The sequence below is a fragment of the Phalacrocorax carbo genome, chromosome 20 (assembly GCF_963921805.1).
Source record: "Phalacrocorax carbo chromosome 20, bPhaCar2.1, whole genome shotgun sequence".
Lineage (NCBI taxonomy): Eukaryota > Metazoa > Chordata > Aves > Suliformes > Phalacrocoracidae > Phalacrocorax > Phalacrocorax carbo.
Window position 1 is genome coordinate 8702240 of NC_087532.1, and position 12094 is coordinate 8714333.

The window sequence follows — 12094 nt, forward strand, 5'->3', positions numbered from 1 at the left end:
GGGAGGAAGAGAAGACTAAGAAAAGGATTTGCTCCAGTACAAAAGGACTGAATTTGGTCTCAAACACTGGCATTTTGCTACACTTCAGAACAGGAATCAACCAAACCAAACACTGTAAGTTATCCCTAGTGCAGGGCATCTCAGATATTATTTGGGGCTGCAGTGCAAGCAGCCTGCACATACACAATTATATGGTTCGCCAGTTGACTCGTCAAAACGCATTTCCACTTTTCACTTTGCAATTCAGAGACACTTCTGACCCACCTGCAGCAAGCGGGGATGCTACAGGTCTTTTACGTCCCCTATTCATAAAGGAAAAACACCACGTTAAGTGCGACATAATGAAAACGAAGATGGAGCTAGACCACAAGAAGAAACAACCCAAGCCTGACAAATAAACTCTCCTCCTTTGAGAAAGTATTTTCAGCCTTCTCCTCCCAGAGGCAGAAGTCCAGCAGGCTTCTCCAAGATCGTCCAAACGCTGGGTGACCTTCTCGCATTTTAGATCAACCAGCAAGACCTCAAATTCCCTGACGGAGCCCAAGAGTTATCCCTGCTTCCAACGCTTCCCAGCTTGGCTGCAATCCTCCCCCAACAAACTCCTTTCAAACAGCAGGACCGACCTCCGTTGCCAACTGAGAAACAGCTCTCCACCCCTCTTCGGTTCTCTCCCGCTCCCTTGTTTTATTGCTGTGCTCCAGTTTCTTTCTACACGCCCTTCACATGTTGATTAATACTCATCTCAGATGATCAGATGTCTAGTAATTCAGGCTTTTACACCACTCCACACCATAATTCCCATTAAGGCACACACATTTTACTAGAAAGCTTTTTGCTGACTGTTCCCACTCCTGACATCCAGGCCATTCAATAAGACATTCTGGACAGAGGTCCCGGCTATAAAATTCACATGTTCTTCAGCTGCCAGAATGGGAATTTGGTGACAGTGCAATTCATTCATTTATTTAATGATCTTAATGTCAGCCTGAGTGGATAAAGTGTGCTTTGGCTTCAGCAAGGAGCGATGGGGAGCGTGCCAAGTGCCGGCAACAATTGTTTCGGTGAATGCCTGCAATACTGGCTACCGCGGCCGCAGACAGTGCAACACAACAAAGTTTTTTCAGGGGGAAACGGGGATCATTTCAAGTCAAACTCGGTGCACAACCTCAGAACCAAATATTTAAACATAAAGTAGTTTATTTGTGCAGATGAATTTTTTCTAATAAAAAGAAGTGGTTCAGAATGTAATCAATACAATTAAGCTGAACAGCCTAAGCTCATCGAAAATTACACTTCGTGATATTTGCATATCAACAAAAATTTTTTTTTTTGTTTGAAGAGACAGACTTAAAAGCACTTTGAAATCTACTTTAAAACACAACGCTGAAGCAAAACACAAAACCCGAGCTGCACGTACAGGGTGACAGCTGAATTAGTTGCATTTTGCAAGTCTAGAATACAAAATGCAGAGCCCAGAAAAGCGAAGTATTTGAAGATAGAATGTCCAGAAACTAGTATTTATATCTGCGTAGGCACTGGTGAGAAAGGGTGCCACAAACTGAAGCTACCTTTATATTCTGCAGTGAGTCGAACTCAGAAGATGCCTCACCAGCTCAAGAAATAGAACATCCAAAAGAGCCTTCTACAGCAACTTCGCTAGGCTAAAACCGGGCATGAATCACCACCTGCTGAAATCCTTTCCCACCGTACTCCGGAGCATGAGATGTACCATGAATTTCACATTAAAAGTCACAACAAACATGTTTTAAATGTTTTTTTTTATTTCAGTTCTTGACTCACCCCCAAATAAGTGGTATCCACCCTCAGCTATAGGACCCTGCTGAGTTCCCTTTCAATTTATCTACGATACAGATATTGAGTCCGTCCAATTCACCAGCTGCATGCTGCAAAACAAAGTGGCTGGTCTCAAGCCTAAAGCACCCTGTACATACAAGAATTCAAAACTCCCGTAACGCTTTCAGACCACGTTATGCTCTGAATTTCCATTGGGCTTGATGGTTCTGTACAAGATCTTGTGGTAGCCCAAGGACAGAAGGGCTGGGTCTCACCAGTTAGTAGGAACACACTTTTTTTTTACAGATGTGTCCTTTCTTCAGGATGTTAGGAGCCTTTCAAAGACAGCAGCTGACTAAAAAACCAAAGTTGTAAGTAGTAACCCTAAAAATCTTTCCCTTTGATGCTTATAAGAAGAGTCTCCTGCGTAGCCTGAAAAGACCGAAGACTTCTGTCATTTTTGCTTTACAGTGAAAGAATAAAATAAACCCAGAGAAATGCCGGTTGCAAGGTACGGTAACTTCTAAGACTTCTTAATAATGCATAAAAGAGAAAAATATCTTTTCCAGACCACCATTAGCACAGCCATAGCGTTAGTTCAAATGGATTTTCAAATGCCACACAGACATTGAAATCAGACTACTCTTAGTAATTCAGTAACTCACACACAGTCACCCTCACGTGTAAATCAAACCAAAACACAAACAAATACGCAATCATCATCTGGCAACCCAAGAGAGAGAATCGTGCAATGTTTATTAGTTTCCACCTCCCAAAAGCTTTCCAAACTCAGGAAAATCTGCGTTAAGATCTTTAACTGCATTAACTCTTCCTTGCTCAGTGTTTCCACAGCATCAAAAGCAAACTCAAAGATGAGCAGCAAGATCTCTTTTCCTACCACTCTGAGGATGTACCACGTGAAGTCCACTCCCCTGGAAAGAGCAGGGATGGTCTTCGTGTTTGAGACTTCTACAGAGTTATTCCCGGGCAGATACTCTTACTCCAGAGCATGAGAGCCTCATTCCTGCCAAGTTCAACCACTCGGAAAGGAGCAGCTGCTCCGTGCATCTCAACAAGTCCTAACCCATTTCAACACTTCACTGACGGTTTTGGAGAACGCTACTGGTATCAGTCAAGGACTGAATGCTTTTCTTTCAAGATGCACGTCTTAGAAGCCACTTTGCTTTTCTTCAGGCATATTTAAAGCTCTAGAAATATTTTAACTCTCATCAAGATAAAGGATACACAAAGCTGTTACAATCAGCAGCAGAAACGTATTATTTTTGGTAGCAGAATTGATTTCAATCTGATACAATCCCAGTGTGGGGAAACTCGTCCTTTTCTCTCCCCCTCAGACAACTACACAGCAAGCAAAGGTAAAAACAGTTCTTAAGGAACAATCAGAATAGGGAGCACATCATTTTCCTTTCAGGAAAGAACAAAAATGCTGTCCCATTAACCTAGTTACATGCCCAGCAGCAATTTGACTCAAGTCCCATCAGCAACAGCGTGCCATCACCTACTACGAAAAGAGAGAGCGCATTCTGGGACATCTTCCAAATGTATATAATAAAACATAAGAATAACATGTACTAGAAAAATTCACTAGCCTAAAAGCTTATTTTGCTCTCCTCCCTTTGATCCTTTTCTTTTGTAAAGAACCCATTCTATTTTGTTCTTCCAGCTGTTCCACATCATCATTTCCTATTCGGGAGGCAAAACGAAGTCCACAGTTTGGAAAGGAAAGCTGTACATAAGAGGTGCTCTTGGAATTGCCACCGAGTGTAAAACACAGCACTATGAGAAGTCACATCAACTATGTTCCCTTAATAAAAAAAGAAAAAAAAAAAAAGAAAAATTAGTTCCCCTGGTTCCTCCAGACCACAGGGCACACGACCCCACCACCACCATCTTCATGCCCTGTATCAGTCACCAGTTTTCTCTTCCCCATTCATTCCAGAAGAGCCTTTGCAATTGCTAGCAGACATATTCGAGTCACAGATGAAGTTTCCTACCAAAGAAATGCCTGTAAAACAGTGATATTACCCATCTGTAATTCCCCAGAGTAAAAATTCCAGCAACTCTAATCACATTAGCGGATTTACACACAACTGAACTTGACAGTTGACTAGCCCTGAAATTGCTGGATTAGGGAGAAAAAGAAAATATAGGTTACCTACGACTTCTGCAGAGAGATCGTCACTGCGAACTCTCACTATGAAACAAAACCGGAGCAAATGCACCAGCTCGACACCTCCCAACATTTGCTAACGCCATGAAAAAGCTTTTCAGCCCCAAGATGACAGACAAAACCTGCACACACAGATGAAAATCCTTCTACGTCCCAACATCTAAAAAGGAAGTTCTTTGTTCCAAGTCTCCTGTTACTCTCTCACCTACTTCTCACCATAGATAAAAACACAAACTGTGTTCCAAAATCAGTACTGCCCGTTAAAGACGCATACATTTAAATGGCTCAGGTAACCTGCTCCCGCAGACTTCTGCCAGAGAACATACACAGTCATGTCCGCAGATATGAGGAGAAAATAAGCTATCTGAAATCACGTTTTTGGAAGAACAGTTTTGTCCAAGACATTTCACTACAAAAAAAAAAAAATCTTACAAAGCTGGTGAAGTGACATATCTGCACTATAACATGATCAGCTTTTGTCCTTAAATGAATTAAAGCTATTTCTGCTTGAAAGAACGCTAAGATGTGCCAAGGCTGGGGAACATCAACAGGGGAGATGGCAGAGAGGTCTAAAAGCACTTAATTTTTTGGCAATACGCTTACAAACCCTGCCTGTTCCTCCCCTGCAGAAGAGCCACTACCACAGAGCGGCAGGGAAAGTCTCTGCGCTTTCCAAAGCTTCTCTCCTGCCGCATACCCTCCCAAGATGTACGATCTCCACGGCTGCAGACAATTCCAACATGGAAACAAATGCTTCTCGGGCAACACCGCTGCCCCTTCTTTCCCTTCATCCAGCTGCGGTTTCAGAAAATTCACTCCTGAACTCAAAAAAAAAAAAATCAGAGAGCAAGAAACACCTCTGATCTCGGCCCAGTTCCTCCCCTCCTTCCCACCTCTCGCCACTCCTTCCCTTTCACGACCGTAAGGTTCTGAACACCCTCCCTCATGAGCGGCCGCCACGGGCATCTGGAAGGGGATTTCCAACCGTACTCATGTTTTAGCTCCGGTTGAATGTCAAAGCCGGAGCTGATCCACCCAAGGCGCAGGGAGACACAGCGCTTTACACAAAAAGCATGATCACGCTCTCCAAGATGACTTTTATGCCCAAGCAGCTTCCTGACGCCTGGGTCATCATCAAAGTCATCGACAGGTAAACCCCAGAGAGCAGAGAGACACTGCATCACCTACTCTGGGAAAAAGCCACTTGTAACAGAAACGAGCAGCGAGGGAAGACGGCGTGGGCTCCAAACTCGCAGAGACCATGATCCTTCAGCGCACGCTGGAGACGTTCTCCTCGGAGAAATTCTTGGGCACTTTCCCCTCCAGATCAACTCTGCTCAGTAAGAGAAAATAGAAAACCTCATGCACCCAAATCCTCCTCAACGGTCTTAATTTAGGTAGAAGCTCACCAACGCAGGCCTACTCCAACGGCACAGCCTGGTCCGCACCCGAACACCGGGTAAGCGCTGCCAGAACCTCACCCCGTTTCACACACTGCCTCTTACATTCCTGAAAGCGATGCTGCACTTCTTGCCGTTCTCCCGGGCTTTTGGGAAGCCGTTGGCAGCCAGAAGATGCCACCCAACAGAGCAGGAACCGGCACAGCGCTTTCTGAAAGGGACTACAGCAATTTGCTAAAGTCACTCCTTAAAACTAAAGCAGACACTCAATTGCTGAGGCAATGTTAGCAAAAGCCACATTTCCACGTACAGCAATGATGTGCTTCACACAAAAATCCCCCCCAAAAGCTGACCCTTTCCCCTCTGCTTCTCAGAAGCATAATTAAAGCAGGGGAAGAAAGATTTTAAATGACCGCCTGTTACAGCCCATCCTGAACCTGCCATGACTGCCCCACCGCAAAAACCTGGAAAATACCCATGTCCAGAGACACCCAACCCCACACCAAGACAGCTACAGTTGCACATTAACATCAAGTTCACCAGCGCCTGCACAGAGACCATCACCAGCCAGGAAGCTGAACTTCCTCCAAATACAAGGAAGTTTGGAAAAGAAAACAAAAACCTACTGCCACCAGCCCAGAGCCCGAGATGGCTCATCTGGCTCCAAGGTAAAGTGCTAACTTAACCCTGACGAGCCAGCAGACGCGCAGCATTACCTGAGTTCAACATAAATCAATGTGTTTGTCCTTTACAGCGCAGTGTTTGCCCACGTCTGGGCTGGGGCTGTGAAGAAACTGGTGACCTAATCGTATCGATCCACAAAATTTGTTCACAGCATGGGGACTTTTTAAAGAGCGGCTTGTTATGACAAACACAAAAAATACTTTACTCTTAAGCGGGACTGCGAGGGAGAGGAAAGAAACATGAGTCAGAAGCACCATCAAGTTAAAAACACAGAGCTCTACAGCTTGCAGCCCAGAGGGCACCTTCATTATTTTATATTTTTACAGAAGAAGTCTTGCTACAGAACGACCAACTTCATCTGGAACTTCTTCCTCAGAGGCCGTCTGAAAGCCAAGGCAAAGGTGGGCAGATGGGGATTTATTTTTTATTATATCCCTCTGCGTCTCGTTTCACAGTTACACCCTCCCTTGTCCATCCCTCCCAAATAAGGGTCAGAATCGAACTGGAGGATTTGTCCATTCTGACAACTTTTAAGCACAATTTCTGCCTGAAATCAGGTTTGACTGACTACTCACCACCACCAGAGCCACAAAATTATCCCCACTTACTTTTACACAGAAAATTTAACTCCCTGATGCCTTTGTGTTAAGGAAATTTCTCAAAGCTCTGTCTTGTCTTACAGCAGCTCCAATAACTTCTTGTTCAGCACGTAAAAGAGTGAAACTCCCACCAAAACACTTCTGTTCTTTATGGCCATCGCTCTCCAGCTTTGCTTTCCTTCAATAAATATTTTTTTTAAAAATCCCTCCTTCCCCCTGCATTTTTCTTTCCCCTTGCTCATGCCTTTCCACGCAGGCGTGTGAAGGAAGCAGCCCTTTTTCCTCTACAGTTCTCTCTCGCCCAATTCTTTTTTCAATTATACAGATAACCACTCGATTTCATGACATATCAAGTACTAAAACCACACATATTTCCAAAGACACAAATTTCACCACACAGAGCCTGTTCTAGTTAAAAAGCCCAAGTCAGAGCTTCAGCCTACCTACTAACGTAGAATAATCCTTCCCATCAACAAATAAACCCTCGCACTGCCAGGAGAAGGAGACCTTGCAGCACTCTGCTCGCTCCGAGTCGCCAGAAGAAACCTGCAACGATCTGCTGTGGGGCATCGTCGCCTCAACAGTTGTACCAAAACAGAAAAAAAAAAAAAGAAGCCAAACAGAGCTAAAAATAAAGCTGAACTCAGATGACCCTCCGCACTCCAGTACATCACAGATGAACTATGCTCCCCAAGCCTCACTTCTGCAGCAGCGCTTAGAAAAGGTAACGGCTTTTGTTTGCTACCTGGAAGCACATACAAGTTCTGGTGGAGGGAAAAAAACAGCCAGGACACCTGACTACAGGTCACGGAAAAGGTATCAAGAACCCAGTGTTTGTACATATTACAAGGACAGATTATTAGTTTAAAAGTTAAGGAGCGGTATCGGTCAAACACAGTATGTTTTCAAAACAGGCACAGCTATAAATAAAAATTAGACTGTATCATTTTAACCTCCCCAGCCTTGATAACGTCAACTTGTCATATCTACCTAATGCTTCCCTGGTCCTCGGTACCTCTTGCTCTGGGTGCCCAGTTGGGTCCCCACCGTGGGACACGCCGCCATGTCATCTCCGGCTCCTTTAGGGTCTTGCCCATTCCTTCCAAGGCTTTTCATTTTTAGGCTGCACTCAGAGGTAAGCCGAAGCTTCATCCCGCACGTGTGCGAGGCATTTCGTGACAACACTCACCAAAAGCAAGGGTGTCCTCCTGTCTTAGCTACAACGGCACAACCACTCTTGCAAACCACTACCAAGCTCGCCCTCAACAGCGTCGGTGAAGTAGTTAAGCCCCTCCACAGCGCTTCTAATGATTATTTGACAATAAAGTGCTTTACAAAGCCCAGCACACTCCTGATCCTAGACCCAGGCAAACTTCAGCCCTTCAGCTGTCAAGGCACCCAAGCATCACACTCCCCATGAAAAAAAGACCCTTTCCAGAGAAACCAGCACCTTGCTGGAAAGATGAGCCCAGCAGGAACCCTGTACGTGCGAGCCGGCCGGCGTGCCCACTGTAACGCTTGGCACATCGCTTGAAACTGAGCAAAAATTTCCCCTGAGCAACAGTTTCACTTACCACCACCCCGACGACTCCGTCACGACAGCACCTTCGCGTTTTTTTTCCTTAAGTAAAGCACGCACCAGGTTACAGAATAGCACAAAGCTAGCCAAAACCACCCAACGGAGAGCACATCCCTCCACAGCACTCTCTGAAATCTTCAGAGGTTTTTCACTTGACCCAAACAAATCGGTAACGTCAACAGTCTCATGATTTAGGCAACCTATTAGTGGTCATAGCAAGAATGATTCTTGCCGGAAGCTCAAGAAAACAATGGACCTAAACTGATTATAAAAGGACTCGATTTTCCCACCTCAAAAATGAAAGTGAGAGCAATAAGACGCTTATACCCAGGGAACACATTTCTTGAAGAGCGCAGGCATCACCGCACAGCTGAAACAGCCCTCAGCCAAAAAAACAACCACGCACCCTGCACTTCCACGTTAAAACCCAAGCCACCGCCACCGATAAACAGCAAAACACACTCCTGACCGTCCCCTGGCCGCACGCCGCACCGTCCCTGGGTAACACAGCAAGGCGATATTTTGCTAAGTATGTTTTTAACTTCACGCTCCCCCCTAAAACTTCGGGGGGAGGGGGTGTGGGTGGGAAGAGAAAAGCCAGTTTGCCAGGGGATGCTGTCCGACGCTGGAAACAAAACCTCGTCCAGGCAGGCTGGCCGGCCACCCCACTTTCCTGCTGATCCCTGCAGTATTTACCTCCTGACTTGGGGCCTAGTCACAGCACGGAACTGAAGACCTTTAAAAAACATTCGCAGCAGCCGCCGGCCTCTCTTTGTAGCCGTGGCCCCTTCGGCGGTGGGATTCTGGGGTTTTTTTGGAGTGGGAGCCTTCTCCTCCCCGTCACGCGTGGCCTCGCGGGGAAAGCCGCCCGGCGCGACATTCCACCCTGAGATTTATTTCCACCGGCCAAGTAAGAAAATTTTTTTTAAAATTAAAAATTAATCGATAAATCACAGGAAAAATCGGCCCCGGCTGGAAAAAACTGGGTTTAAATTAACCTGGGAAAAAAAAACAACAAAACCAAAGCACTTACCTGGGCAGGACCGGAGGCGAAACTGAGGAGCAATTTATAATTAAAAGTTTACCCTTGGGGGTCACCACTGCTCTTGGGGAGGGGGGGGAGGAAAGGGGGCTGTGGGACCCCCTGCCTTCCCGGGGGGATGGGGATGAACCCCCAAACCAGCCCGTTAGCAGAGGAGGGGGTGAGGCACCCCCTTTCCCCACACCACCCCGGCAGGTGCAGCCCCTCCTTTGAGGGGGGGCGCATCCACACACACACACACACACACACACACAGCGAAAGGAGCGCGGAGCCCCCAACCGCCACCCCCTCCCCACAGCCCCCCCTCCGGGACCCTCGGCCCCCCCCCTCCCCGGCCCCGCTCGCAGTGGGGAAGGGGGTGTCTCCCCCCGACCCCCCCCGGGGCAAAGGATACTGCTGGGGCGGCTGGGGCGGCAAGGCCCTGATGTTGGGGTGAGGCGCCGGCGCCGCCGCCGGGTGAGGGGGAGCCGGGGGGGGAGGCGGCCCCGCCGCCGCTGCCGCCGCCGCCCCGCTCCCGGGGCCGGTCCCCGCCGCCGCCGCCGCGCCGGGTTTCAAAGCCGCCTTCTGCGGTAAACTCATCGCCAAGCGGAGCCACCACCCCCCGGCGGGGAGCGGGGCCGGGGCCGGGGGGGAGCCGGGGAGCGGGCCGGGGGCCGGTGCGGCGGCCGGGGCAGCGCGGCGGGCCGGCACCGGCGCCGGTCTCCGTGACAACGCGCCTCCCGGAGGGCTCGGCGCGGGGAGGGGACGGGAGAGGGGCCGGCGGGGAGGGGAGGGGGGGAGGCGGCTCAGGCCGCGCTGCTCATGAGCCGCCGGCGGCGGGGGGTCTCGGTCCCCCTCCCCGGGGGCAGCGGAGCCCTTCGCGGTGGCGGCTCTCGGGCGATGCCGGCGGATTTTCCTCACTGAAGTAGCGGAGCATCAAACATGGCGCTGCGGCCGCCTCCAGCAGTCCGGCAGGACGGACGCTCGGGCGCCTTCGGGCCGCTCCGGAGCCGCTCGGCCCACCGGCGCTCGGCAACCTTCGGCTCTTTCCGGAGCCGCTCGTTGGCGAGCGGCGTTCGGGAAACCTCGGCTTCTTCCGGAGACCTTCGCGGACGCACGCGTCCTCCTCCCCGTGTTTCCCCCCTCCCTCCGCGCTCAGACCGGCACCTCCCGTGACCCCCGCGCTCGGGAAACTTCGGCTCTTTCCGGAGCCGGAGAGCGTGGGGGAGTTCGGGAAGCTTCGGGCGGGCTCGGAGGCGGGATTCCCGCCCAGGCGGAAGGTGCTCGGGGCTCTTCGGTTCCTCTCGGGACTCTTCGGAGACTCTCGGGAGCGGCGAAGCCGCGGCTTCGGGCACTTTCGGCTCGCCCCGGAGAGACTTCGGCAACGCTCGGCTGTGAGGGAAGGGTCCGCCGGCCCTCGCAGCACCCGCCCGAGGGCGCGGGGCTTTCCCCCTGCCCAAAAACTCACCCCCAAGCCCCGTTGCCGGCCTTACAGTCCCCAGCCGCACCCCGGGCTCCTGGGGCGGCTGGCAGGGGCAGCCCCGCAGCCCCTCATGAGGCGGTGCGAGGACTGGTAGCCCGGAGCGTGACATGGCGGCTGAGGGAGGCCCAGCAGCCCCTGAGGGAGCCCAGCTCTGGCAACGGGGACCGGCGCGGGGAGGGCCCCGGGGCCCGCCCTGCGGGCAACATGAGCCTTCCTCACACCCCAGCCCCACTGCCTTCGCCCCGCCAAGGGTTGCCGCCCTGCCACCATCCTCAGCATTTCACAGCCAGGCTGCAGCACCCTCCTTGCAACCACCACCGGGCTGATCTTGGCAGGGGCGAAGGCGGTTTGTGCTGTCTTGGGTAAATAAAAGGGACCTCAGAGCAGATCCAAGCAGCCACTGGGTTGCCCTGGCTTGTCCTGCCCCGCCGCTGGCTCCCGAGGGCTCATTCCAGCCGGCTGGTTCCTGCCACGCCGCACGTCCCAGGGAAGCGCTCCCAGCACCTTCGCTGCACCGGCGGGGATCGTCGCCCCGTGTCACCCAGCCGCTCCAGCTGCCACAGTGGCCTCCAGCGAGAGCAGCTGTGCCACTAGAACAGCGTCTTACTAAGGTGCCATCTACAGGGTACGGCCACACCAAGCGAGTCCACTGTGTCGTCCCAGAAGCTCTTAGGGCAGCTGGTGGCAGAGGGAGGAGGACGAGCAGGCTATTTAGTTTCCCGTTCTGTGCTTTTCATTCTGCACTGGGGTAAGGGAAATGCCTCGGATGAGGTGAGCTCGCATCTACCTCACACTGCTTGTGGGAGATGGAGTGAAATGGAAAACTATGAGATTTTTTTTTTGAGGGGAAAAAAGCCCAACCCAGCCACACCAGTCTGTAAAGAAGTCCCGAATGGGGATTATTTCCATCAGCAGCCAGGAGCAAATATTTAGAGTGGGCTCAGGGTATTTCTCTTCTGAGCCAGTTTTCCTCTGCAGCCTACCGCCTGCCAGATCGACTGCTGATTCCCCACCAGGAAAACTAAAGACTGATGAGAGAAATGAGAATGACCTCAAAGAAAGGCCAAGTACTCCCCCACTCCCCAAAACCAGGATAAAACGGGAGGAACTTTTATCATGGTAGGGGGTTTGCCCGAGGACCGATAGATCTCCAGACATCCTGGAGAGCTGCTGTGCTCACAGCACATCTCTCTTGGCTGCAGCCTGCTGGGAGGATGGATCCCCCTCCACATCTTGTGAAGACTTTGCTGTAATAATTTTGAGGGTGCAGGTAAAGCTGTGTGGTCTGGGGGGGGGTCGCCGCCCAGCGCCATTCCATCAGCTGCCTCCCAGGCGCGGGGCTC

The 12094-nt window shown here is 50.5% G+C and overlaps 1 protein-coding gene across 8 annotated transcripts in view; it reads right to left on the minus strand.

Moving 5' to 3' along the window:
• The window catches only part of EIF4G3 (eukaryotic translation initiation factor 4 gamma 3), a 153311-nt gene extending 143118 nt beyond the window's left edge, over positions 1–10193 (minus strand). For 5 of the 8 annotated variants that reach the window (XR_010375859.1, XM_064470409.1, XM_064470411.1 and 2 more), the window contains exon 1: positions 9684–10010. Coding sequence is in view for 7 of the 8 variants with exons in the window: in XM_064470409.1 (XP_064326479.1) it covers positions 9684–9868 (185 nt within the window). In the remaining variant the exon portion in view is untranslated. Of the gene's footprint in view, positions 1–9683 lie in introns of all 8 variants that reach the window. The other 3 variants (XM_064470416.1, XM_064470413.1, XM_064470412.1) reach the window with 2 other exon arrangements.
• Positions 10194–12094: the final 1901 nt, after the last annotated feature.